Source organism: Gracilinanus agilis, chromosome 3, assembly GCF_016433145.1.
Source record: "Gracilinanus agilis isolate LMUSP501 chromosome 3, AgileGrace, whole genome shotgun sequence".
Classification (NCBI taxonomy): Eukaryota; Metazoa; Chordata; class Mammalia; order Didelphimorphia; family Didelphidae; genus Gracilinanus; species Gracilinanus agilis.
Window position 1 is genome coordinate 227,281,865 of NC_058132.1, and position 25,153 is coordinate 227,307,017.

The 25,153-nt window shown below is 36.6% G+C and overlaps 1 protein-coding gene and 1 pseudogene across 5 annotated transcripts in view; one reads left to right on the top strand and one right to left on the bottom strand.

Moving 5' to 3' along the window:
* The window catches only part of PMS1 (PMS1 homolog 1, mismatch repair system component), a 105,530-nt gene that overhangs the window by 78,342 nt on the left and 2,035 nt on the right, over window positions 1–25,153 (bottom strand). For 4 of the 5 annotated variants that reach the window (XM_044669704.1, XM_044669701.1, XM_044669703.1 and 1 more), the window contains exons 2-3: window positions 22,959–23,141; window positions 6,514–6,616 (exon numbers count right to left, since the gene is read on the bottom strand). In XM_044669704.1, the coding sequence (XP_044525639.1) occupies window positions 6,514–6,616; window positions 22,959–23,141 (286 nt within the window). The remainder of the gene's footprint in view (window positions 1–6,513; window positions 6,617–22,958; window positions 23,142–25,153) is intronic. The other variant, XM_044669702.1, reaches the window with a different exon arrangement.
* On the top strand, window positions 11,230–11,569 carry LOC123242160 (annotated as a pseudogene).

Consider the following 25,153-nt stretch of genomic DNA (forward strand, 5'->3'; position numbering starts at 1 on the left):
GAGAGAGAGAGAGAGAGAGAGAGACAGAGAGAGAGAGAGAGAGAGAGAGAGAGAGAGAGAGAGAGAGAGAGAGAGAGAAGGAAAAAAGGAAGGAAGAAAGAAAAAAGAAGGAAACAAACAAATAATAATCTAGTTGGTTTCTGTCATGAAGTTGTGCTTGTCCTTTGTTTTGGAAGAGAATCAATGACTCCAACAGAGTAATGTCTTGACTTGCATGTGAACTGGATTTAAGTGAGGCACAGTTGTACAAGTCTTCAGCTTCACTCTTTATCAGTTATCAAAGACCAATGGCAAAACAAAAGTCATGACCACTGGTCATAGCCTGGGATGTAGTGGATGATATTGTATCTCTGATGCCTGACCAAGGTCTGAGTGCTCCCTAAGTACCTGCTTCAGTGGACTTCATGGCCACTGGAACAAATTGTTCTCATTCACCCTTTCTGCTGGGAGATATCTTTTCATATTTTGAGTTAAATATTCCCCTAACTCACTGATGGGTTTGAGGCCTACTGGCTATCCTCAATCTGGCTTAGCCTGTCTACAAAGAAGGTACTACAAAGTATGTATGCCGTGCATACTACGGTTTCTTGGAGCCAGAGGTGACTTTCATGGATTAAGAGCCCTAAAAAGGGCTTAGCAAGCTCTCACACCAGCAGTGCTAGTCTTCCTGGAATACCCCATACAATCTCATTGTAAAGTATCATTATCTCAAATTACATGGTGTAAGGCAGAAAAGGAAACAACAATGGGAATAAATCCTACAGTTCAACAGAGCAAGATATGTAAAAATGTGCATGGAAGGAAAACTTGTTTATCAATAGTAAAACAATATGAAGTTATATCCCCTAGGTCAGGGGTCGGCAACCTTTTTGGCTGTGAGAGCCATAAATGCCACATTTTTTAAAATGTAATTTCATGAGAGCTGTACAGTGCTCACAGTGCGAGCTCCTATAACAGTGCCTGAAAAAAATTGACTTTATGGCTCCTGCAGAAAGAGCCAGATATGGGTTGCCGACCCCTGCCCTAGGTTATCATATTATCCCTAATTTAGAACATATGACAAAATAGGAAAGAAAAATCTACAGTTCTTTCTTCTTCATCAGTTAGAAATAATATCCCAGGTTACACTGAGAGCTCACTCAAAAAAGCCTTTTTGTATGTGAACTACTTTTCATTCAACAGATTCATGATCTCAGTAATGTGAAATACGCTCTTCGATAGCATAGACTCCTAGCCTATATAATTCTTACCAGTGTCCTTCATAGGGAATCAATTCAAAGTTCTGACACTTTTTGTATCTTGTGGATGACAGTACAGCATGGTTCCACCATGTCTACTTCCTTTTCCAGTTCCCTTGGTAATGTCTATCACAGATAGGAAAATCACTAGACCATAGTGATTAAATAGGAACCATCCATAAAAATGGTGATCCTTTAAAAAAGCAGAAAGTTGATGCTTCCAAATTGAGAGGTCACTGCCCACTTTCATATTTTATAAGAGAACTCTTATGATTTAAATGTTTAACTCTCTGACTTCAGTATATTTCAGAAACTCTGTAATTAAACTAGCCTTTGCTATGTACAGCTAAATAGGCTATATAATTAAAAAGGCAACTATGTATTATACTGTAAAAAAGTATGGCTGTTAGTATATCAGGAATGTTTAAAAATGTTTACTGTCAGCCTCTGTTCCTAAATTAAACTTAAAAAGATCTTTCAATACATGCTCATTTGCACTGTAGGGATTTAAAAAGAACATGATGCTCTACTTTAAATAACAGGGTAGAGAAATGAAATATCTTCAACTAAAGTACTTTAGTGTATTACTTTCAATATCAGAGAAGTTCTCACTAATGCAGCAATAAGAAGAGTTAAGAGAGTTCATCTATAAGGCTAAATCCATAAAGATAGTTTTATTGACAATTTGAGTCAAAGGGATTATCTGAGGTGGTGATAGAAGAAGGAGATGGGAAAAAAAGAAGTCATTTTTTGGAAAATAGGTTTTAAAAGTTTAAAAGAATCTTATTGGTTTCTATTTTAAAATAAAAGTAGATTTTTCTATAAATTCAAAATAAGGCAATTTAATAAACATGGATCAAATCTCTAAAGACAACTTCAAATAACATTCATGTAACATCTATGCTCAAATTCTTTGAGGTTCTGTTATTTCTCTTCAATAGCACATTATTTTTATCTCTAAAAAAAATTAAATTAAATCCATTGGTATTGCTGAAAAGTGACTTTTGAAATTTGCTTTTAAAAAAAGTCATCATTTGTGCCTGTAAAGTTAGCTTCCTACATACATCTTCTAATCTGATGGTGCAAAAAAAAAAATGTTAAAACAGAGAAATTTACTCTACAGCAAATATTAACCTACAGGAACCTTAAAGGCACAGGTATAAATTGAGATAGCAGTACTAGTTTTATCTTACACTGAAAATATTTAAATGGAGTCTGAATGACAGCTGCTGAAATGTGAGTCTGTGATTCAATCACCCAAATAAATATCATAGCTAAGGCTATATAAATGCAAAAAAAGTTTGCAATGTCTAAATTTCTATAATATATCGTCAAAGGACAAACTGAAATTTGAAATAGCATTTGTTTCTGTTTCCCTATTCAAATGACTTTATTTGGAGAGAAAAACTGAGTCTTAGAGAACAGTTAATAATTTTACACCAATCTTTTAATGTATATTTCTTAGAAGATAGTAATACATTAAAGAATAAAAGCTATATAAATGACTATAAAAGCTATATAAATGACTAAGGAGTTGTCCCAATACTTCATCACAGTCATACCTGACTCACATTCAGTTATGGGGGCAAGTATAAGAAGGGCAAAGGTAATTAGGAAGAGAAAAATCATCCAGCAAAAGGGCAAAGATCAGGTGGACTCAATGCTTAAGGTTTGTTATTTCACAGTTCCCATGGAGATGAACACAGAGAGGCATGAGAAGTATGAGTGATGCAGAGCTACCAGCCATCCAGATTAGACGGCCTACTACAAAGATAAAAATAAATACATTTAGGTTTTACAAGGTGACTGGATTAGTGCAAAGCACTCTATTGGAGTCTCCTCTGGAAAGCTACTTAAACTTTTCCTAAGTTGAACTCCCAAGGAATGGAGGCAAGATATTTCAAGGATCTTTTTGCTAAAAACATCCTTTCTTTTTAAGTCTTGACCTTTGAACAAGGTAAAGATTCAGATTTTCCACACATTAGTACAGAATTTAACAAGCTTGCTATTTCTCAGATTTTAAAATGAGTATTATATATGTTGAATAGTTTTTAGAATTTATTTCATTTTTGTAAGCTAAAATTTAAAAAAAAATTTTTGGTTGCTTATGTCATTGCAATTTTTCCTTCATTTTTCCAGTTAAGATGCAATTAACCTCAATGATTACCAGTAAATAATCTGAGGATTTTAAAGGTATGAACAACATTTCTACTTATAGCACTTTTCTTAGCCCTGCACCAAAAAGTATTTATTTAGTAATAGTGGTACAATGAAAGGAAGAAAAACTTCAACTAAGAAAATTATAAAACAAAAAGACCGTTGGAAAAATAATCTTAACTATTTTCTATTTAAAGGCAGAAAGAAATTTAGAACAATAAGTGTGCCTGACTCTGTCCACAAATTAATATATTCGTGGGTGGACACTTGAGAAGGAGTATTGGAAAATGAGGGAGGATGAGTGAAGGAAACAGAAAGAGAGAACACAACAAAGGAACAAAGACTCAGAGACAATGGTTTCAGAGTGCTTGCTTTTCTGGTGGTGGTATATATATATATATATATATATATATATATATATATAGAGAGAGAGAGAGAGAGAGAGAGAGAGAGTGTTGCAGGTATTCCCAAACTTTTATTGGGGTGTCAAGGAATATGGAATGAGAACTAGTTAATGAACATGTGACATTGTATAGGATTTAACATTAGCTCAACAGACAACCACATGATCAAAGAATAGGAGGTTAATCAAACATATGACCTGGAAAGGAATGAGGTCTGATAAGGTGTTAGCTAGGACCATTTGGCCCTGCCCAGGAATTCTCCTGACCATTTAGTTCAGAGTGGTCAGGATTAACAGAGTACCAATTACATACAATGATCAAGAAATAAAATGACCATGAATCTGATACTTGAGCAGATAGGTTATAATAACCATACATCAATAATACTTTCAAGATAAGAATATACCTGGTGTGCCACAATAAGCTACTATGAAAGATAAATTATAAAATTTATAAGGCAATTTGGGGGAAAAAAGGACAAATATTTCATTTCAAAGATAATTCCTTTGACTACAACTTTAAAGAATTCCCATCTATAATATTCTTGCAAATTCATTGATCTTAATAAAAGTATCCATTTAAAGCACATATACCCACATACTCATACTTATCATGACCCTTTTTATATCATAATTATATATGCATATTGTTATAAAAAGTGGGTAGTCTGAGTGGGTCTCAAAGGCAATTTGGGTGTGAGGAAGGATAAAGGGGATATAGGTGATTATAAGGTGATTGGGGAGGAATAAAAATAAGGGAAGGTATATAGCAGATAAGGGAAATGGGGTATATAGGAGAGGGCAGCTCAAACAAGTTTATTCACAAAGGCTAAAGACAGAGGATACTGGGGAAATAGGCTGGACCCTTTAAGAAATAAAAGAAAATAATTTTTCTCTTAGCCCTTGCCTTAATCTTCAATACAATGAATGATTCACCAGAGGCTTTGAATAGGTAACAAGGGGATTTATTAATCTCAGGTTAATCAGAGGGAAGGAGGTTCAGGGTTTTCTAACTGCTGCTAGGGAAAGGGGTGATGGTGGGGGATGGGTCATGGAGAGGTTTAGACTGGGAGAGCCTGCTCTACCAGTCAGGAAGATTTGACTGCCTTTTAAGTAAAGTCTTTATCAAATCACTAAAACTAGGGGTAGTTTATTTGAGGATACTCTATTTATCTATAGAAACTAAACCCACAATATCCAAATCTCCCTTCTACCCATGGCCCAAAGTTAATTCAGGGGAAGGGGAGGGATGTAGATGGAGAAATCAGGGAGAGGTCCAGAGAAATGTGGTAGATCTAAATTTTCCCAAGACAAAATAAGCACAGGCCAAGGCCGAAGCAATTAGGCCAAAGCCAAGCCGAAAGGCGGAAGCCAACAGGCTAAGCCAAAGCTCAAAAAGCAAAAGCCTCTAGTCACAGCGAAAGCCAGAATGCAAAAGCCGCCTCAGTTGGAACTTCACCTCTATTTATAGCTTCAAGTTCTAACTGACTTTCTGAAGATTCTAAGACTTCTAACTGACTTTCTGTGACCATTAGAAATTACAGAAGCAAAAAGTTTCTGTTAGCTACCTTGTATTACAATATGTTTCCTTATTATTCTATAAATTTTATTTTATTTTTATTTTTATTTTTTTTTTAATTTTAATTTTTATTTTTAAACCCTTGTACTTCAGTGTATTGTCTCATAGGTGGAAGATTGGTAAGGGTGGGCAATGGGGGTCAAGTGACTTGCCCAGGGTCACACAGCTGGGAAGTGGCTGAGGCCGGGTTTGAACCTAGGACCTCCTATCTCTAGGCCCGACTCTCACTCCACTGAGCTACTCAGCTGCCCCTTTATTCTATAAATTTTATGCAGATAAGCTATATAACTATCTATATACTCACCAGTGCATACAACAATATTTTCTACATATTAGTGACTTTAAAATATTCAATTAAAGAAAAAAAATTCATGAATATATAAGAAGATCTAGTTTTATCCCTACAATTGAGAACTGAATCCCTAGAAATGGGTTGTATAAAGAAGCAAGATATCACTTATAATGAAATGTAAATGAACACCTGTATAGCATGAAAGAACTGGATTACTACTACCAGCAAAAATGTCTGGAATGTACTCCTTCCTTACCTGTGTCTCTTAAGACCTCCTCTAAAGTTTCTCTTAGATTCCATAAAGTGGTTTACTTTTCTCCAGTTCTTAGAGCTCTCTCTCCTACTGAAATAACTTTGTATATACTCTGGGTACAAGTTCTTTCCCTAATAGAATGTAGACTCCTTGAGAGAAGGGATTATTTTGTTCTTGCCTTTGAAGTGCCTAGCACTTTGGCAAGTGCTTTACATATAGTAAGGCATGAGAAATAAAAGTTTGTTGAATGAGTGAAGTTCATCTTCAATACTGAAACCAATTTTTACTTTTAGTACTTTAATATAATATGTTGTCAAATATCAAAAGCATGCTACTGATACTCATATTTTCTTGCCCTATTACCCTTGTAAACAATCGCAAGCATTTCTAATATGGTTTGTCAATATCTGGGCTGAGAATTAAAGTTTTTCATATTGAAAGCAACTGATCTTAGTAGTTGCAAAGAAATGCTCAGGAGAAGCAAAGTTATGATAACAAGGATGGTTATACAATTTATATAAGGTTTTTCAATTTTCTGAATGAAATACAGGTGAGAAAGAGAAAACAATATTACAAAAAATTTTTTCTTACCTTGTCCAAGATGTGAAGGCTTTTGAGAAACTATATGACCACTGCTATCTAACACATACTGGGTGCTAAAGTTATCAGCAGCTGTCTTTGTTGTAATTAAAACCTGAAAAAAATGTCCAAAATGATGTGGCTTTTAAACATTTAAAAGTGAGCCCCAAAAGTAAAACAGATCTAAAATTATTCTTATTCACAACTCTACTTAAACTAGAAGGAAATTTTAACTTCTTTGGAAATTTTCATTTTTCACAAAAGTAAACAGGAAAACAACAGTATTTTATACATTACATTTTTCATTATGGCATAAAGTTGTGCTTGAAATTTCTACTTATATTTAACAAGTTACTTGCTCAGGATTCAACAAGCAGTTAGTAGTGGCAGCCCTTTAAACCAGATTTTCTGACTCCCTTTACAATACAACAGATACTTTTTAAGTATCTCCTTTCTTCATACCACCAAACTGGGAACCGGGGAAAACACATACCATGTACTTTGGATAAATGGCTTGCATTAAGTTGCTTTCAATCCCCAACCAAAAAGAATTTGGGAATAAAATGATAATTCAGCCATTACATTGTTGGAATGTCTGATATGTGTGGATCATTTGAATGTTAAGATTTAAGTACCGATGCATATATGGTAGTCATATTCCATTTATCCACTAAGCACTATATACCACTCTAGTGAATATTGTATTTGCAGATGGCAGTATAATTTTCTCCACCTGAAAGGTGAAGAAAAAAATCATATTTTACAGTTAAGTCATCTAAGTTACTCAGGACAGTCAGCATAAATATAAAGTAGGGAGAGCTAAGTGATCTCATTTGGGACCTTTTCAGAAGAGCAGAAACTGAGAGGCCATTAGCAAACCTGTGTATCCTACAGTTTTGGAGTATTCTTATATAGTTGGGTTACTGATTAAAACCATGTCATGGTCATCATTTTAAGTCTCCTGGATATAAATGTCAATATTCAACTAGTTACCCCTAGACCAAAATTAACCATGGAGTGCTTAATTAAATTGTTTTCCTTGGATTATAGTGTAGTTTCAACAGGTTAGTTTTTAAAAAATTATTATTATTGAAAGGCTTACAAATCCAAACAAAATAAAAAATTCCATCATAGATAAAGAAAAAGATATTACACAAATAAAATCACAGATCCCCTATATGTTTAATTTACTTTTCTTCCTATCTATATAATAGATCCTACCCACTAATATCCCAACTCTCCCCACCCTCTCTGCATCACCACTGGTCTACCTTTATATTTTTTTAGCCAGGGCCAGATAATTTTGATAATTACTGCTTTATAATACAATTTAAAATCTGTTACTGCTAGATCTCCTTCCTTTACATTTTTTCATAAATTTCTTTGATATTCTTGATCTTTTATTCTTCCAGATGAACTCTATCATTTTTTAAGCTCAATAAAATAATTTTTGGTAATTTAATTGGAATGGCATTAAATAAGTAGATTAGTTTGAGTAGGACTGTTATTTTAATTATATTGGCTCTGCCTGACTTCCGGTTCTGGAGCCAAGATGGTGGACTGGAAGTAGGGAAGCTTGAAACCAACATAAGAATCCCCTCGAACCAATTTTAAAATAACACCACAAAATGAATGCAGGAGTGAAAGAACCAAAAGGGAGACAGAGTGAAGCAACTTTTAGGAAGAGAAAAACTTTAAAGGTAGGCAAATAACATCTGGGTCACTGGGGTGAGAGGGGAGCACAGATAGCAGGCTACAGCAAGGAGTGAGGAGCAAGCCACCCCTACCCCAAACCCCCCAAATTGCTGTGTGCCAGGTTCTGAACCTGAACCCAAGGCAATATCCATACCCTGAGACCCCACCTGGGCGGACAGAAGTTCAAGTCAATGCACACGCCTTAAGGTTCCAAGCAACCCCTACAGTGGGGTTCAGAATTCTAGCCCAGGGCAATCTGTGCTGAAGCAGCCTGATCCATAAGGGTCCAGAGTGAGGCCAGGAGTCCCAATCAGGGACTGTGGCAAGGACATAGATCCCAGTTTGAGAAAGTTGGTGGACCCAAAACTGGGCCCCCTGAGCCTCTCAAGGCCCAAGGGCAGGGAAGTCTGCAGTGTGCATGACCTGATCAAGCCTAGAGTAAGACTAAAAGCCTGAGGTTAAAATTTGACCTGTGCCTGATCAAGTGCAGAGTAAGACCAAATACCAAACTCTGAGGTGAGTATTTCAGGTACAACAGTCTCAAGGGTTGATTGAATCAGCAGTGGGAAGTAGCTATCAGAGCTCCCAGTCCTTAGGTCATCATACCATCTTGGTATACCTGAAACTGTCAGAAACCCAGAAATAAAGCTAAGAGTAGCATCAAGGAAGGACTGAAGCTTAAGAGAGTTCTCTAACCTCCCAGAGAATAGAGCCTACAGAGCCTACCCATAAAAAGGTTGGAAAAATGAGCAGACAATAAAAAAAAAGCATCTAACTATAGAGAATTTTTATGGAGACAAAGAGCAAGACACAGACACAGAAGGGGACAACAAAAGCAAAGCTAACACATGCAAAATCCAAAAGAAAAATGTGAATTGGACACATTCTGGAAGAACTCAAAGAGGATTTCAAAAAAGCAATTAAGAGAGACACAGAAAAAAATGGGGGAAAGAAATGAAAGCAATGCAAGAATAAATGGGCCAAAAGAAGAAGGAGGCTCAAAAGGTGATGGAGGAAAATCATTCCTTATATTGGCTCTGCCCACCTATTAATATTTCTCCACTCATTTAGATCAGACTTTATTTCTGTAAAAAGTGTTTTATAACTATGTTTGTGTAGTTCCTCGGTTTGTTTTTTTCTCAGCCACACACAGGTATTTTATTCTATCTGTAGTTATTTTAAATGAAGAATTTCTTTAAATCTCTTTTTACATGACTTTGCAAGTAATATATAAAAATGTTTTATGTAGATTTACTTTATATTCTGCTACTTTGCTAAAATTATAGTTTCAATTATCTTTTTAGTTGATTTTTTGGGATTTTCTATATATGCCATCATGTCATCAGCAAACAGAGATAGTTTTTTTTTTTTTTAAACCCTTTTACTTCGGTGCATTGTCTCATAGGTGGAAGAGTGGTAAGGGTGGGCAATGGGGGTCAAGTGACTTGCCCAGGGTCACACAGCTGGGAAGTGGCTGAGGCCAGGTTTGAACCTAGGACCTCCTGTCTCTAGGCCTGACTCTCACTCCACTGAGCTACCCAGCGGCCCCAACAGAGATAGTTTTATTACCTTTTTGCCCATTCTGATTCCTTTTTCTTCTCTTATTGCTAGCATTTCTACTATTTTAAATGATATTCGTGACAATGGGCATCATTGTTTCTCACTCCTGAGTTTATTGGGAAGGGCTTCTAGCTTCTCCCCTTTACAGATTATACTTGCTGATGGTTTTAGGTAGATTCTTTGTATCATTTTAAGAAAAACTCCATTTATACCTATGCTTTTCAGTGATTTTAAGAGGAATGAGTGTTGCATTTTGTCAAAGGCTTTTTCTGCACCTTGATATAATCATGTTTTTTATTGCCTTTGTTATTAATAATATCAATTTTGTTTTCCTTGTATTAAAACATCCCTGCATTCCTGCTATAAATTCTTTTTGGTCACAATGTATTATCTTTGTGACATATTGTTGTAGTGTTCTAGCTAGTTTTTGTTCTTAGTTTAGGTATGTTGTGAGGAAGATTAATAAATGAGTATTTAGGAGACTTAGCAGGCAGGGCTGAAGGATTCTAAATGGAATGGGGAAGCAGGAAGTGTGGCTTCTCTCTCTGAGATGGACTCCATGGTGGTTGGGGACAAGTTGTAACTGACCCCTGGGAGACCTCAGAGGAAGTGGAGTTTGTACCCTGATTTCCTGGGATCCAGAAGGAAGACTGTCATCTGCTTGTGGGAGATTTTTGGTAGCGACTATTAAACCCAATCTGAGTTGCTGGTTAACTTGGGCAGGTTTAGCTCCCAGATCTACTCACCTGAAGGAGTATAGAATGTGGACCTGGGAAAGCTGTACATCGCTGGATTTTGACAGGGCTCAGCAGTGAGGATCCCACTTTCATTCCTGATCTCCATTGTGCCCTGCCCTGCTATAGTTTTAGCTTAGTGTAGATAAGTCCATTCCCTGTCCCTGAGGCTTGCCCATAGACTGGTAGAATAGAAAACCCTTTTCCCTTCTTTAGAGCATATTTTTCTTAAATTAAACTTTTCTTTATAAACCCTCTTGTCAATATCATTTACTTGCAGTTTTTCTGACTCTAGCTAGGTGGGACAGTGTGGCAGTTAAGGCCCAACAGTCACTCCTGTCAAGTGCCATTTCCCAAATTGCCAAACTTTAATTTAACCCTCAGGTTTTTCCCTATTAGAGGTATCAGCATCATATTTGTTTCATCAAAGAAGTTTGGTAAAACACCTTTGCCTGTTCTTTCAAATAATTTGTTTAGAGAAGCCACTGCATCTTCTCCTTTGCATCTCCTCCACGCTTTTGCAGCTTCCCGCTGCACTCTTTTGCAGCTTCCCGCTGCTGCTGCCCCCATTGCCTCCTTTGCCTCTTTCCGTTAGCTTCAGAGTACTCTGCCCCTCATCCAGGCTGCCAGCTCTCCTTTATTTATCTCACCTTCCTTGCCCCTAAAGCCTCCTGACATAAGATCCTCCTGGGCACACTGCAGGCATTTTATCCCCTCACCGGCCTCTCACTAATATCGTATGTCCACTATTCAGAACCTCCAATCTTTCAACCCCTTTGCTGATGCAACTAAGGGTGCCCACTTATTCTCTGCAGGGTCTGAGGATTACATTCTTATAAGAATCCAACAATAAAATGGCAGAAAGATATTGACTACTGTTCAGGGAATTGCAGATGATTATGACAAAAAACCTTTGTGAAAACTTTCAAAAAAAATTTGCTTGTAATGGTACTGTGACTGAACATCCTGAATACGGTGAGGTTATCCAACTTCAAGGTGACCAGAGAAAGAACATTTGCCAGTTCTTCCTGGAGGTTGGCATTGTGTAGATGGAACAATGTAAGGTACATGGTTTCTAAAATGAACAAAAACACATGGAAAATTTCTTGAATAGTTTTGTTCTCTAAGCCAAATTGGCTACCCTGTGAAACAAGTCTCTGCAGTAAATAGACTGTTCATTTATTTAATCATTCAAAGTTCCATTCACATCTGCATGATGACAGAAAATATATTGTAGTAAGATGGTAACTAAGTCCCTTATTCATTCTAATACATTTGTAATGGAAAAGTATTTCGTTTCAAGTGTTTTATTGTTTAGTTTATTAATTTTCACTTAAAATGGTTTTGTTGTATTAAACCATGTATGTTACAGCTTAACAATAAAAAAATTAACAAATAATTTGGTTAATATTGGAATTAGTTGGCTGTTAAATATTTGATAGAATTCAACTGTAAATCTATCTGGTCCTGAGGCTTCTTTCTTAGAAAGTTCATTTATAGTTTGTTCAGTTTCTTTTTCTAAAATAAGTTTATTCGGGTATTCTGTTTCTTGCTCTGATGCTCTAGGCCAGTGATGGCAAACCTTTTAGGGACAGTGTCAGGCTCCGCCCCCACCCACCCTGACTGAGTTCCATGTCTGCCTTTCCAGAGACCAAGTGCTCCCACCCCAGGTAGCGTGCCATGGCCCCCTCTCCTCTTTACCCTACACAGGGGAGGGAGGAAGAAGTCTCATTGGGTAGCTGGGTGGAGGGACTGGTAAAGTGAGGAATGTCCTTAGTGAGTGTAGAGAGAGGGGGAGGGGAGTGCCCAGAGCTCTCTGCTCTCTTCCAGCTCTGTCACCTGTGAGTCTATGTGCTCCCATTGGCTGCTGGGCAGAGGGGTGGAGGATGTGAAAAAATGTCATAAGGCATGGTGGAGAGGGGAGGGGTGCAGCTCTCCCCGAGTCCCTTTGCCTTTCTAGCAACAAATTCAGGGGATGGGAGTGGAGGGGGGCGGTATGGCCGTATGCCCACAGAGCATGCTCTGCGTGCCATCTTTGGCACCTGTGCCATCAGTTTGACATCACAGGTCTAAGGAATTTATTTTTTTAAGTACTTTATTTCTCTTTAATTGTTTATTTTATCTGTTTCAATTTTATCTCCTCAATAGTGTTATATTGAAACTCTGGGAGCAGAGAGTTTCACCCTTGATTGACGGGTGAGGACCGTTGGATCCTAGAATGTTCCCAGAGGCCATGAGGACAGGGGAGAAAGCGGTTGGCCCAGGGGAGTATAAATACCCTGGTAGCCCTGGCTTTTGGTTCCTTTCACTTCCCTTGGACCTGAGATCTGTGGATCCTGGTCTTTGGGATTGGTGACTTGCTTGGCTCAACCTTGCAAGAACCTCCTGTATTGTACCTGACTAACATTGCCAACCTGTACCCAGACCATCAATCTTCTTATTCTACTGTCCCTAGATATCTAGGAATTCAAATCATCTGTAGTTATCTAGGTATCCAAGGGCCCGGGAGGGATCCAGGAAGTGGGCAGGAGAAGAAGAGGGTGGAAAGGGGTGGATCCTGAAGTCTATATAGGCATAACATCTAGCAGGAAGAAGAAGCTGAAAGACATCAAGCAGCAGCTTGCTTACTTCTGGTTTGGCTGTGACCAGGCTGAGCCAGAGGAGCTAACTAACCAGACCCAATTACCTGCCTACAGCTCTGAGGGTTTATTATTATTATCAATTAGTTAGGGTTTCCCAATTCCTCTACCCATTTCCCAGTACTCCATCTTTGCAAAAATATAGATAAACTATCCAAGTACCTTCCTGGAGTGGTTATTTCATAACTTCTCTGGGAAGGGAGACACGTAGTCAGATAAACCATTACCAAGGCCCAATATCTATCATCAATCAACCCAGGTGGGACCTGAAGGGATACCATCCATTGACCTGAAGGATCCTGCCTGGGCACTGTTATAAGAGAGGGAGGTGTTACATCATCTAGCTAGGTGACAAGCCTCAGTTGATCTTGCACTAACCACATTCTGAACCATCACTGCTGTCACACAATTAGCAGTGGTAGTATCCAGTCTCTCTCTCTCTCCCTTCATCTATCTGCCCATTTATTTTATAACAATAGTAAGAGTAGCAAAGTCTTGTGTAATATTAACTGTGGTATTTAGTACTTGAACTTTTTCTTCATGTTGGTTTGCAGTATTTCTTTGATCTGGCAGTTCTAGATGTAGGTTATGAGTAGTTTTCATTTTGGAGCTTCTTTCAGGAGGTAACCTGTGAATTCTATTTTCCTTCTGATTTTTGATTCTATATGTCTGGAGTGTTTTCTTTAGTGATTTCTAGAAATATTGTATATAGGATTTTGTGGGAATGATTTCTAAATAGATAATTTTTAGATTCTCCTTTACCTCTTTTCCAGGAAACCCTTCTTAAGAGAGAGAAAGACAGAGAGATGGAGAGACAGAGAGAGACTTTACATTTTTTTCTCCTTTTCTTTTGGTTTTGTTCTATTAGTTCTGTTGCCTCAAGAAGTCACTGAATTTTGACTCTTTGAAGTCTCTTTGAAATTTAAAGAAGTCAGATACTTTGGTAAAGCTGTACATCGAGAATAATGCTTTTTTATCATTTCTAATTCTTTCTTCTGGAGCTCCCATTTAGTTTAAAATATCTTTTATTTAAAAAAAATACTTTATCATCTTTTTCAAGAATTCCAGTAGTACTTGTACCTAAGCCATACCTTTATATGAGGTTATGTATGCAGTTCTCATGAAATCATCATCTTCTTCTTCTGGGTCTATTTCCTAGATCCATAAAGTTACTTTATCATCAGTGTTTTCTCCTTATTCACATTATCAGCTTTATTGACTGGCACTTTTTGTTAGAGCCAGGCTTTGGCTTCTCTAACAATCTTGGATATAATTCAAGCTGCATTATGGGTATGTGTACATATTTCTGAATTATATTGTTCCTGCTGGCCTTCACATCCAATGATGTTAGCAAAGTCCTAGAGGTCTCAGACTTGCCTTAAATTTTGTAGCTATAGAACATTGAGTTTTTCAAGGATCTCAAGGTATAGTGTCTGATCAATGTAGTACAAAACTTTCAGAGATCCTTAGAGAGGCAAACTCATCAGCGCCTTTTTAATATAAGATTTGACAGTTCCAATTCTCACCACTAGGTTCAGAGACCTGCTGATATTTGATTGACCTGGGGCTTTTTTTTCTGATGTTCTTAGGCCTTCCAGCTTTTGAGGAGAAGAATTCCTCACTAGAGCTGTGGTTATCCATGGATGGCTGGCTACCCTATTTCTAAGATTCTGTGTTCTGGATCTTGATACATGAAGGTCAGAGTCTTCAGAGGAATTGATAGTCCTGGAGTATCCTTATTGTAGGATTCTACAGTAAGTAATCATGTCCTCTTCTTCCTGGTATACAATGTTCTCATAAACTCCCAGTTTTTCTGGAGCAATGTGGAAAACCTCCAAATAATGTACTCTACCCAATACTTCTAGCTAGACCTATACTCTATTCTCTGAAAGCTTGAGGGTAATATCTCATGCCATCAAAGGTTGGAGGAAGATATATAAACATTTTTAATTTCTTAATCATTATTTGATGAGCTCTTTTTTAGTCTTTGCTGAATATATGTGGTAACTGGGCTATTCCATTATCATTTACTCTGCCATCTTGATTAGAAATCTCCCCCTGGCCTTTCCATCTGACATGCATTTGTTGTTCAATTATGTCCAACTTTTTGTGACCTCATTTGGGGTTTTTTTGGGAAAGGTACTGTAGTGCTTTGCAATTTCTTTCTATACTCATTTTATAGATAAGGAAACTGAGGCAAATGGGGTTAAGTGACTTACCCAGGGTCACATAGTAAGAGTTTAGGGCCACTTACCACTCAAGAAGAAGAATCTTCCTAACTCCAGGGCCTCTACCTACTGTGCCAGCCAGCTGCACAACTAAAAATTCCTAAATGCATTGTCTCCTAGGTTTAGAATGGAGCTTCTCAAAAGCAAAGACTATCTTGCTTTCCTGTTTATATCGTCAGTGTTTAACACAGTGATTTGTATCATAAGTACTTAATACATGCTTCTTCATTCACTCATTACAAAAATAAGAATGTCTATTATTACCACTATTATTCAGTCAATAATCAATTAAGCACTTATTCTGTCCTAGGAACTATGGAAAACTGGGAATATGAAGAAAGATAGAAAAAGGAAAAAGCAGGGTCCTGCTCTGAAGAAACTTACATGATAATGAAAGAGATAACACATAAATAACTGTATGCAGACAATTTTTATAGTATAAAAAAGAAGTAATCCTAGAGGGAAGGTATTAGCAGGTTATAAGGAGAGGGACAACTCAGAAAATTATGAATGGCATTGAATCTCCACCCCCCAAATTAATTAATTTGTTTCTTTGCACATAACTTTAACTTATATTACAGTACATAAGTTATTTATAACTATGCAGTAATGTGCTGCAAAAGAAATTATATAGAAGGCAGCAAACATACATTGTTAATGTATATAAAAACTATATAGCATTTATGAGATACATTTTTATATGAATACTGGCTCTGTAGTGTTTTCAAATTATATTATCAGAAAGGGAAAAAATATAAACGACATGGATTTGACTCCTCTAAAAACACAAATCGGTAGAGTCATAGCTCTGTGTCCTGCCCTCTGACTTGTTCAACATGTGTCCACAGCCCTGCTGTCTGAAAAAATGGGGACCAGTAGCTGCCCTGTGATTTTAGCTGGACAGCATCCTTAGTCTTAAAGTCTATTGGATCCACCCTTTTAAGCCCTTGTCCATGAGAGGTGGGTACCTTTTGCTTTATTTTTTTTTCTATTAGATCCGGATGGAACAAGAAACTTAAAAAAATGAATTCTCTTCTGTAACTTCTCTGAAATGACTCTGTAGCCAAACGGAAAACACAGATCTGAAAAGTGCCATTTCCATGAAGATGGAGCATTATTAGGATGAATTAGCAGCTAAGGACAGGGTAAAGAATAGTGAGTAAGGTTTCTTTAAGACCAGATAGAATCTTGGGAAGTATGGCGGTTGGAATTCTAGGTAGCCAGAGTCAGTTGGTTTTTTCCAACTGCCAATGGGCTCCTGGTGGTTTCTGGCCTAGGAGGTTGGTGCTTCTGTTCCCTGGAACACTGAAAAAACCCAGTGGCAGGTGAAGGAGAACAGGTTAGAGTTCTGGAATAAGCTTTGTGGGGGAAATTAACAGAAAAGAGAAAGAGAGACTGTTTATCCTCTGAGTGGCTGCTGAGAGGGCCGGCCATTCTGGGGTCTGGTCAGGCTTGAAAAGCCTACCTAGGTTCAGAGGGGGCTGGCAGTGGGCAGCAAGAAAGTGAATAATCAAACTGAGATTCAAAGCTGAAGGAGATTTACAGAGACAGTAAATATATAATTAGAGGATTACTAATTAGCATAAGGTTATTTAGTATAGTTTTGGGTTTTTTAAGAGATAGATAAGAAGTTTTAAAGAGGCTCAAGGGTAACTTCGGCTACTCAGAATTCCAACCACCACACTTCCCAAGATTCTGTCTGGTCTTAAAGAAACCTTACCCACTATTCTTTACCCTGTCCTTAACTGCTAATTAATCCTAATAGTATTGAGTCTTGAAAGAAGTAAAAGAAGCCAGAACCAGACTGACTCCATATTGTGACTTAATTCTGGAGCTAACACAGTTCTTTTTCAATTAAATTATGGGTCTAGTTCAATTTTTTGTCTTGTGAGAAGCTCTATTCAATTGTAACAATTATTAGAAAACTTTACTGCATTTTTTTTTCATTTTTTTTTAAACCCTTGTACTTTGGTGTATTGTCTCATAGGTGGAAGATTGGTAAGGGTGGGCAATGGGGGTCAAGTGACTTGCCCAGGGTCACACAGCTGGGAAGTGGCTGAGGCTGGGTTTGAACCTAGGACCTCCTGTCTCTAGGCCTGACTCTCACTCCACTGAGCTACCCAGCTGCCCCCTTTACTGCATTTTTTGAACCTAGCCCTGTGTGTCTGAGAAGCTCATCTTCTATCTGCTACTCAGAGACTCTTAACTAAGCACCTGGGTTATGCTGACCAGAAATCCAGTCAGGTCTAAAGACTGATGCAAGGATTTTTCTCACAATTATACTGCTCAAGAAACCCATGTCTTATCTGATCAATCATACTGATCAATCAGCTATTATTTTCCATGTTCCTTTGAACACAGACACTTGTGGGGATTAGAACACCTCCTTTTCTAATATCAGAACCTGTTCATTCTTCTTTTTCCAACCTAAAAAGTCCCCTAATATTTCTTCCAATTAGAAATCAGATGACCAAATTTTGTATCCTGATTAACTGATTCCTTTTAACTATTTGATATTACTTGTTTTTAATGGATAAATGTCTTTCTGTCCCTGTATTTGAGGTTTATTAATAAAAAAGAAAATACTGGGAATATGGGAATAACTAGATGCTAGACAAACTGGGGACACTCTCACATCTCACAAGAAAAGGACTGATAGGTAAACACAGGGAAACCAAATGGGGATGTGAGATCTGGGAATGACAGTTGGTCAGCAACTGACAATCTATCAACCAGGGAAAACCAGTGAAGTGGATAACTTCAAGATGTGGGTTCTTTATGGTCTAGAGAAGAAAGGAAGTACAAACAAACTGGGCTTATTGTTATTCTATGAAAGAAGTGGAAGAGAAGGGTTTCTATACTATGGAATAGCCTAAATGATTTAACTAAACTAAGTTCTAAACTAAGCTAAATCTCTAACTAGAATAAGAGGGGCTAGAGAGGTGGGCTTCTCACTGCAATGGTTCATGTTGCTCCAAGATTGATCATAGATGTCACAGGAACCAGGAACAAGTCCAATATATAGCCAGTCAGTCCAAAACCGCTATAGGGAGTAAGGTAGATAAATCTGCTATCCAACAAAAGATAATCCAGACCTTTCCTCAACCTAGGCCACGATAGTTGCTTGAAATATCTTCTTCTCAGTGAAATCCAAATCCCACTCTATCAGCTCCTTGGATACCTGGTAAAGCTGGACCACACAGCCAATACCTCCTCTTTTCAGCTTGGCCAAACCACCCTCTCCTTTTTTCAAACCCTGGCTTCATTCCATTATGGAATTCTCAGGTCTTCAGAGACAGCCTGGCAGCCTGGGTGCTAATTTCCTAATTACAATTACCAAAGCTAAGGAAGGCCACTATGGTATTCAGTGGTAACAGCTTGTATATGTGGCCAGTGAAAGATAAAATGACTAAGTAAACAGAGATTCTAGTTTCTGAAGATATTGATTTATTAAGCAATGTATGCCAGTTGCATAACAAATCAGGACCAGTGGCCACTTAAGAGCAAAAAATTAAGAATGTCAATGGAAATTGAAAAAAAATTGGGAATAAAAGGGGCCTAACACTATCAGATTTCTAACTCTTCTCTAAAATAGTCAACAAAATTATTTGGTACTGGTTAAAAGGAGAAAGTTGGATATATAGAGTGCCAGGCTTCACATTAGAAAGACTCATCTTCCTAAGTACAAATCTGGGCCTCAGACACTTGTGACCCTGAAGAAGTCACTTAATTTGGCTTGCCTCAGTACTTCAATTATAAAATGAGCTGGAGAAGGAAAAGTCAAACCACTCCACTATCTTTGCCAAGAAAACCTCCCAAGAGGATCACAAAGAATCATACACAAAAGAAATTACTAAACAACAATAGAAACTGTTTTAAAAGACTGATCAACAGAAAAGATTAGGCATTCAAGATAAAAAAAAAAAATGAATACAGTAGTACAATAAACCCAAAAGACTCAACTATGGTATAAGAATATACTACTTGATAGAAATTGCTGGGAACACTCAAAGGTAGACTATCAAAAATTAACACGAAACCAGCATTTTTTACCATATAGCATAATATTCTGCAAATGGATACATGACCTAGATAAAAATATCATACCATAAACAAAACTAGAGGAGCAGGGGGAAGGCATTATCCTTCACAACTATGAATAGGGGAAAAATTCTAGACCAAACAATGGATAGAGAATAATAGCCAATAAAATGAACAATTCTGATTATGTATGACTGAAAAGGTTTCATATAAACAAAATCACTGCATGTCAAATTAGGAGGTAAACAGTTAATTGTGGAAATTTTTTGCAAAAGTTTTCTCTGGAGGGCATCTGAGCGGCTCAGTGCATTGAGAGCCAGGCCCAGAGACAAGAGGTCCTGGGTTAAAATCTGGCCTCAGACACATCCTAGCTGTGTGGCCCTGGGCAAGTCACTTAACTCCCATTGCCTAGTCCTTACCACTCTTCTGCCTTGGAACCAATACCCAATATTGATTCCAAGACAGAAGATAAGGGTTTTAAAAAAAAAGGTTTTCTCTGATAAAGGAATGATTTTTTAAGATACAATACAAATCCATAAGAATAAGAGCCATTCTCCAATAGATAAAATAGTCAAAGGAGATGAACAGGTTAGCTTTGAAAATGTGTTGAATTTACACTTTTAAAAACCAAGCACTGTTGTTGGAGCTGAGAATTGTTCTAATCATTTTGGAAAGCAATTTTGGAACGATATCCTCACCCCCCAAATCATCAAACTGTGATTACCCTCTAACAAGCAATACCAATACCATGTCTATACATCTAAGAAATTAAAGAAAGGGAAAGATTTGATATATATAAGGAAATATTCAAAGTACTCTTTGTTGTAACAAAGACTCAGATATATTAAGTGGATGTCTATCAACTGAGAAATAGCTAAACAAACTAATGTTTATGAAAGTAATATCATTCAGTCCAAATATAAATGATGAAAAAGATAGGCTCAGAGAATTCTGGAGAAACCTATTTGAACTGATGCAAAGTTAAAAACTATGTACATGACAACTTTATAAAATAACAACAAAATCTACCCCCCCAAAAAAAACAAACAAAAGAAAACTTTTGAAAATTATAAGAACTTTCATGATGACTCCAGAGAATTAATGATAAAAGATGCTATCCACTTTCTGTCAGAGATGTGGCAGACTTGAGGACACACAAATTGTGCAATTGTTTTGCTTGGCTATACTAAGTTGTTAACCAAGCTAAGAGTGAAAGGGTGAAGGAGAAAAGTTGGAAGGGGAAGAGGTGGTGACAATGATGCTTAAAAAATGTTTTAAGTATTACTGAAAAATAAAAAATGCATAAAAGAAAACAGAAGAAAGTTCATAGGGTGATAGCTTTGAAAATGAGTCACATTTTTATTTTTAAAAACCAAACTGTATATAATGGATATTTACATTTTTACATACAGTCCTCTTTTTTTGCTCTTCTTTGTATATTGAAATGGTCATGTCTGTTAAGTTTGGATAAACAAAACGTTAAAAAAAAGTTTGGACTAGCTTATATTTGGTCATTGTATCGCTAATGTTTAGATTAGTGTTTGGCACATTTTTATTTAAGTACCCTTAATTTAAATCAAGGATTAGGATAGAATCCAGTGTCAGAGCCAGAAACACGTGACCAAGTCACTTAAACTCTCAAAGATTTAAGCAACTCTCTAAAACTCTTTAAACCGCAAAAAAAGGAGCTAAGTTGCATTGGGAAACCACAGGTTCCAGAAGTCTATATTTAATTATAATCCAAGACAAACTAGCAAATACATTGCCGACCTACTGCCTGAGTCCTACCATAGAAATTTCATTTAAACTATAAACAAATATCTATTGATACTTAAATCAGAATCCTAATATTATTGATGTTTATGATGGGGACATTTTTAAACTTAAAAATACCTTCTTGACTATGCCAGTAAGAAAGTAACATGGCCTAACAAGATGGCCCCAAAACTAGAAGCCATATGGTCAAAGCTGCTTTGTTACTATCTTTTGACAATAATCATCAACTAGGTGGCACAGTGGATAGGGCACCAAACCTAAAGGCAGAAAGACCTGAATTTAAATCCAGCCTCAGACACTAGCTGTGCGAAACCTGTGGTTTCACTGTATAGTATAGGGAATTCTTTGGTAAGGAAACTCCTTTTCCCAATGCAACTTAGCTCCTTTTTTTGAGGTTTAAAGAGTTTTAGAGAGTTGCTTAAATCACTTAACTTCTATCTGTCTCAGTTTCCATGATTGGAAAATGGGGATGACAATAGTACCTACCTCCCTGGTTATTATGAAAATCGAATGAGGTAATATTTGTAAAGCACTGCTTAGCATAGTGTCTGGCACATAGCTGGGACCTAATCGATGCTTGTTCCCATCCTGCTCTGATATAGACACAAGAGTTGGGAATCCTTAAATAGATCACAATTTTAATATCCTATTTTCTTCTCCATGAATAGTAACATAACTTTCTTCGTAAAAAAGATTTATGTTCCACCTCACATATAACAGGCATTCAATAAATATGTTCATTGCCTAAGTAGTAATTTTTTCCCCTGAAAAGGTTAATTATACTATCAAAGCTATTATTTTATTACTAATTGATGGATTCTTATAGATAATAATACAATAAATCAGGATAAGGGAACAGGTTACAATGAAATAAAACTCCTATATTATACCTAAAGAGCTTTAGAGAAAGAGATGTTACAGAATCTTTTAACATATTCCACATATTTCAATTAGTTCAACAATACATTATATGAGTCACAGTTACTTATAAGGAAATATTATAATTGTTTTTTATTAAGAAGATGAATGAGGGGGCAGCTGGGTTGCTCAGTGGATTGAGAGTCAGGTACGGATATAGGAGGTTCTGGGTTCAAATATGGCCTCAGACACTGCCTCGCTGTGTGACTCTGAGCAAGTCACTTAACCCCCATTGCGTAGCTCTTACCGCTCTTCTCCCTTAGAACCAATACCCATTATTGATTCTAAGACAGAAGGTAAGGGTTTAAAAAAAAAAAAAAAGATGAACGGATAAAGTCTTTCCTTCATTTCTTAATTGTGACTAGTAAACAACTTAAGTTATTCATATTTCAAGTTTACTGGATATCTCAAAATTGCCAATGAAAAATAAACTTATTGGCTTAATTAAACTAAATCTTAAAGGTTAACTAAATTAGAATTTTATGGGCTTATTTACATTACAAAAGAAAGGCAGTTACTGTAAACAGAAAACTCATTATATAGAAATTATATCTAGTTAAAAAAAAGTAAATGCCACATCATATCCCTAAAGTAAAAAAGACCAAGTATAGTGCTGCCATCTAGCAAGCAAACTAGCTAATTACTCAGTGGGAGCTCTAAATGTGAATATAGACTTACATGGGATATCATACAAAAAAAAAAAAGACCAAACTTTGCCTTTTCAAATATTTGTCAAGACAAAATTGAATAGTAAAAGATTGCCAACTTTAAACAAATGTTTAAAAAAAATGGATTCAGGTTCATAAATAAAAAAATGTTAATTTCAGGGCATGAATATAAAGGATTAATACAATTTAATATCTTACCTCAGCTATACAACAAATTGACCCCAAAGCTTCCCCACGAAAACCGTAAGTTGTCAAATTTTCAAGGTCTTCATGACTGTTTATTTTTGAGGTATAGTGCTTTATTGCCATCACAGGTGCATCAATAGCTTTGATTCCATCACCATTGTCTCGAACTTCTATCTTATCAAATCCATAATTTTCCTACAAAGGATAAAAAACTATGAAAAATGATTCAAGTTATTACCAAGTTTTCAACTAAGCAAGCACAGGAGGCATAGCTGAACCATGTTACATTTTTATAAGTTAAGTTTGGAAAAGTCAAATAAATTTCTGTTTTTTAGGTATTTTATCTCCAGTTATAAAATGCACTAATGGAAACAACTGCTGAATCATATTACACATATAATAACTGCTAGTACTTTTCATTCGATTTCTAAACACAAATTATTATAAAATGTGCTTTCTTTCAAGTAACAATTTGATGTAATTTTAATAATCATCTTCCCCTCAAACTGCTTTTTTGGGGAAATCATTATTATGGTTTAAAAATTTTGAGTCTCACTTGAAGTAAAATAAAAACTCTTTTCATGTAATATTCAAAAAGTAAGGGAATCTGCTAACAGAAGAAAGCAGAAATCTACTGACAACTAGAACCTGATTTTGAAACCATTAACAAACTACTACTAATTTGAAAGACAATTTCATTTGAGATTCACAATAATCCTGGAATGGTGGGTATTAAGGGTACTTGTTATCCCTATTTTTTTAGATGGAGAAACTCAGACTCAGAGAGCTTGTTTATTTTCTTTTATCTGTGTTTGCTTTATATATGTTTATTTTACTTTTATAGTAAGGATAGAACCTTTATAATCATTAGGTAAATGTTAACCTACAGAAATTATAAAATACTGTTTCCTTGTTTAATTTGTATAACTAGGTCTCTGGAAAGGAAGCATAATCTTTGAGGCCACTAGTTAGTGGTACAGTAGATAGGTTATGAAGAATCAGGAAAAGGAGTCGAATTCAAATCCTATCTCAGACACTAGTTGTGTCACCTTGAGCAAATCAATTAATCTGTTTGACTCAGTTTCCTCACTTGTAAAATAGGGATAATAATATTTACCTCACAAGATGTTGTAAGGATCAAATGAGATAAAAACTGTAAAGTGCTTAAAAGGACATGGCACATAGTGCTTGAATGTTAGCTGCTATTATTATTAGTTATGAAGTGAGAACCCTATAAAGGAAGTATCTAAGAATTATACCACCTTGATACTGCTGAAACTCTTACTGCAAAGCACTAAGGGAGGTAATCAAGAAGAGAGCAAATGCCTACAGCTTCAGGTCCCCAGAGAATTATTCAGAAAGGAGGATATGGATTAATGTGTCCTAAAGTGCAGAGTCGCAACTAGTTGCACAATGGAGAAAGTGAGGGGCCTAAAATCAGGAAGACGCATCTTCCTGAATTGAAATATGGTCTCAGACAAACTATTTTTTACCTAATTGTGTGACACTGGGCAGGTCACTTAACCCTGTTTTCCTTAGTTTCCTCAGCTGTAAAATAAGTTGGAGAAGTAAATGACAAAGGGCTCTATCATCTTTGTCATGTGGGTCACAACACAAAACAAACAACAATAAAATCTCCCCAAACCCCAATTTGATTTGCAAGGACAATAAATATTCAGCTAGGGGAGAATATAAAAGGGGTTGATCAGGAGAGAGATCTAAATAAATACGACCCTCCAATCAGGTAAAAGTAATCAATTTAATGAGATTATAAGACATGAATTTATTCAAAGAACATTTTCCAAGAAGGCAGACATGAGATTTGGCATCTTGTTAAAAGGAAATAAGGAATTCCTTTGATTGGCTCAGACCCTTTTTCATGAGTTTCTTCTCTGGACTGCTAGACTAAAGTGTGGGAAAAAGAGGTTGGTGGAAGGGAAGGTGCAGGGAATTTCTTTCTTATTCATGCCCCACCAGAAGCAGAAGATGGTAGTTTGCAGAAGAATATGGCTAGCCTGGGGAGTATTCCTGGATTGGTGATATTCTGTCCTTCCTACTTTATTTTCTGAGTATAAGTGTTGTGAGGAGGATTACTTAATTATTATTTAGGAGACCTAACAGGAAGGGTTTGAGAATTCCAAATGGAATGGGGAAGCAGGAAGTGTGCTCTCTCTCTGAGACAGACTCCATGGTGGTTGGGACAAGTT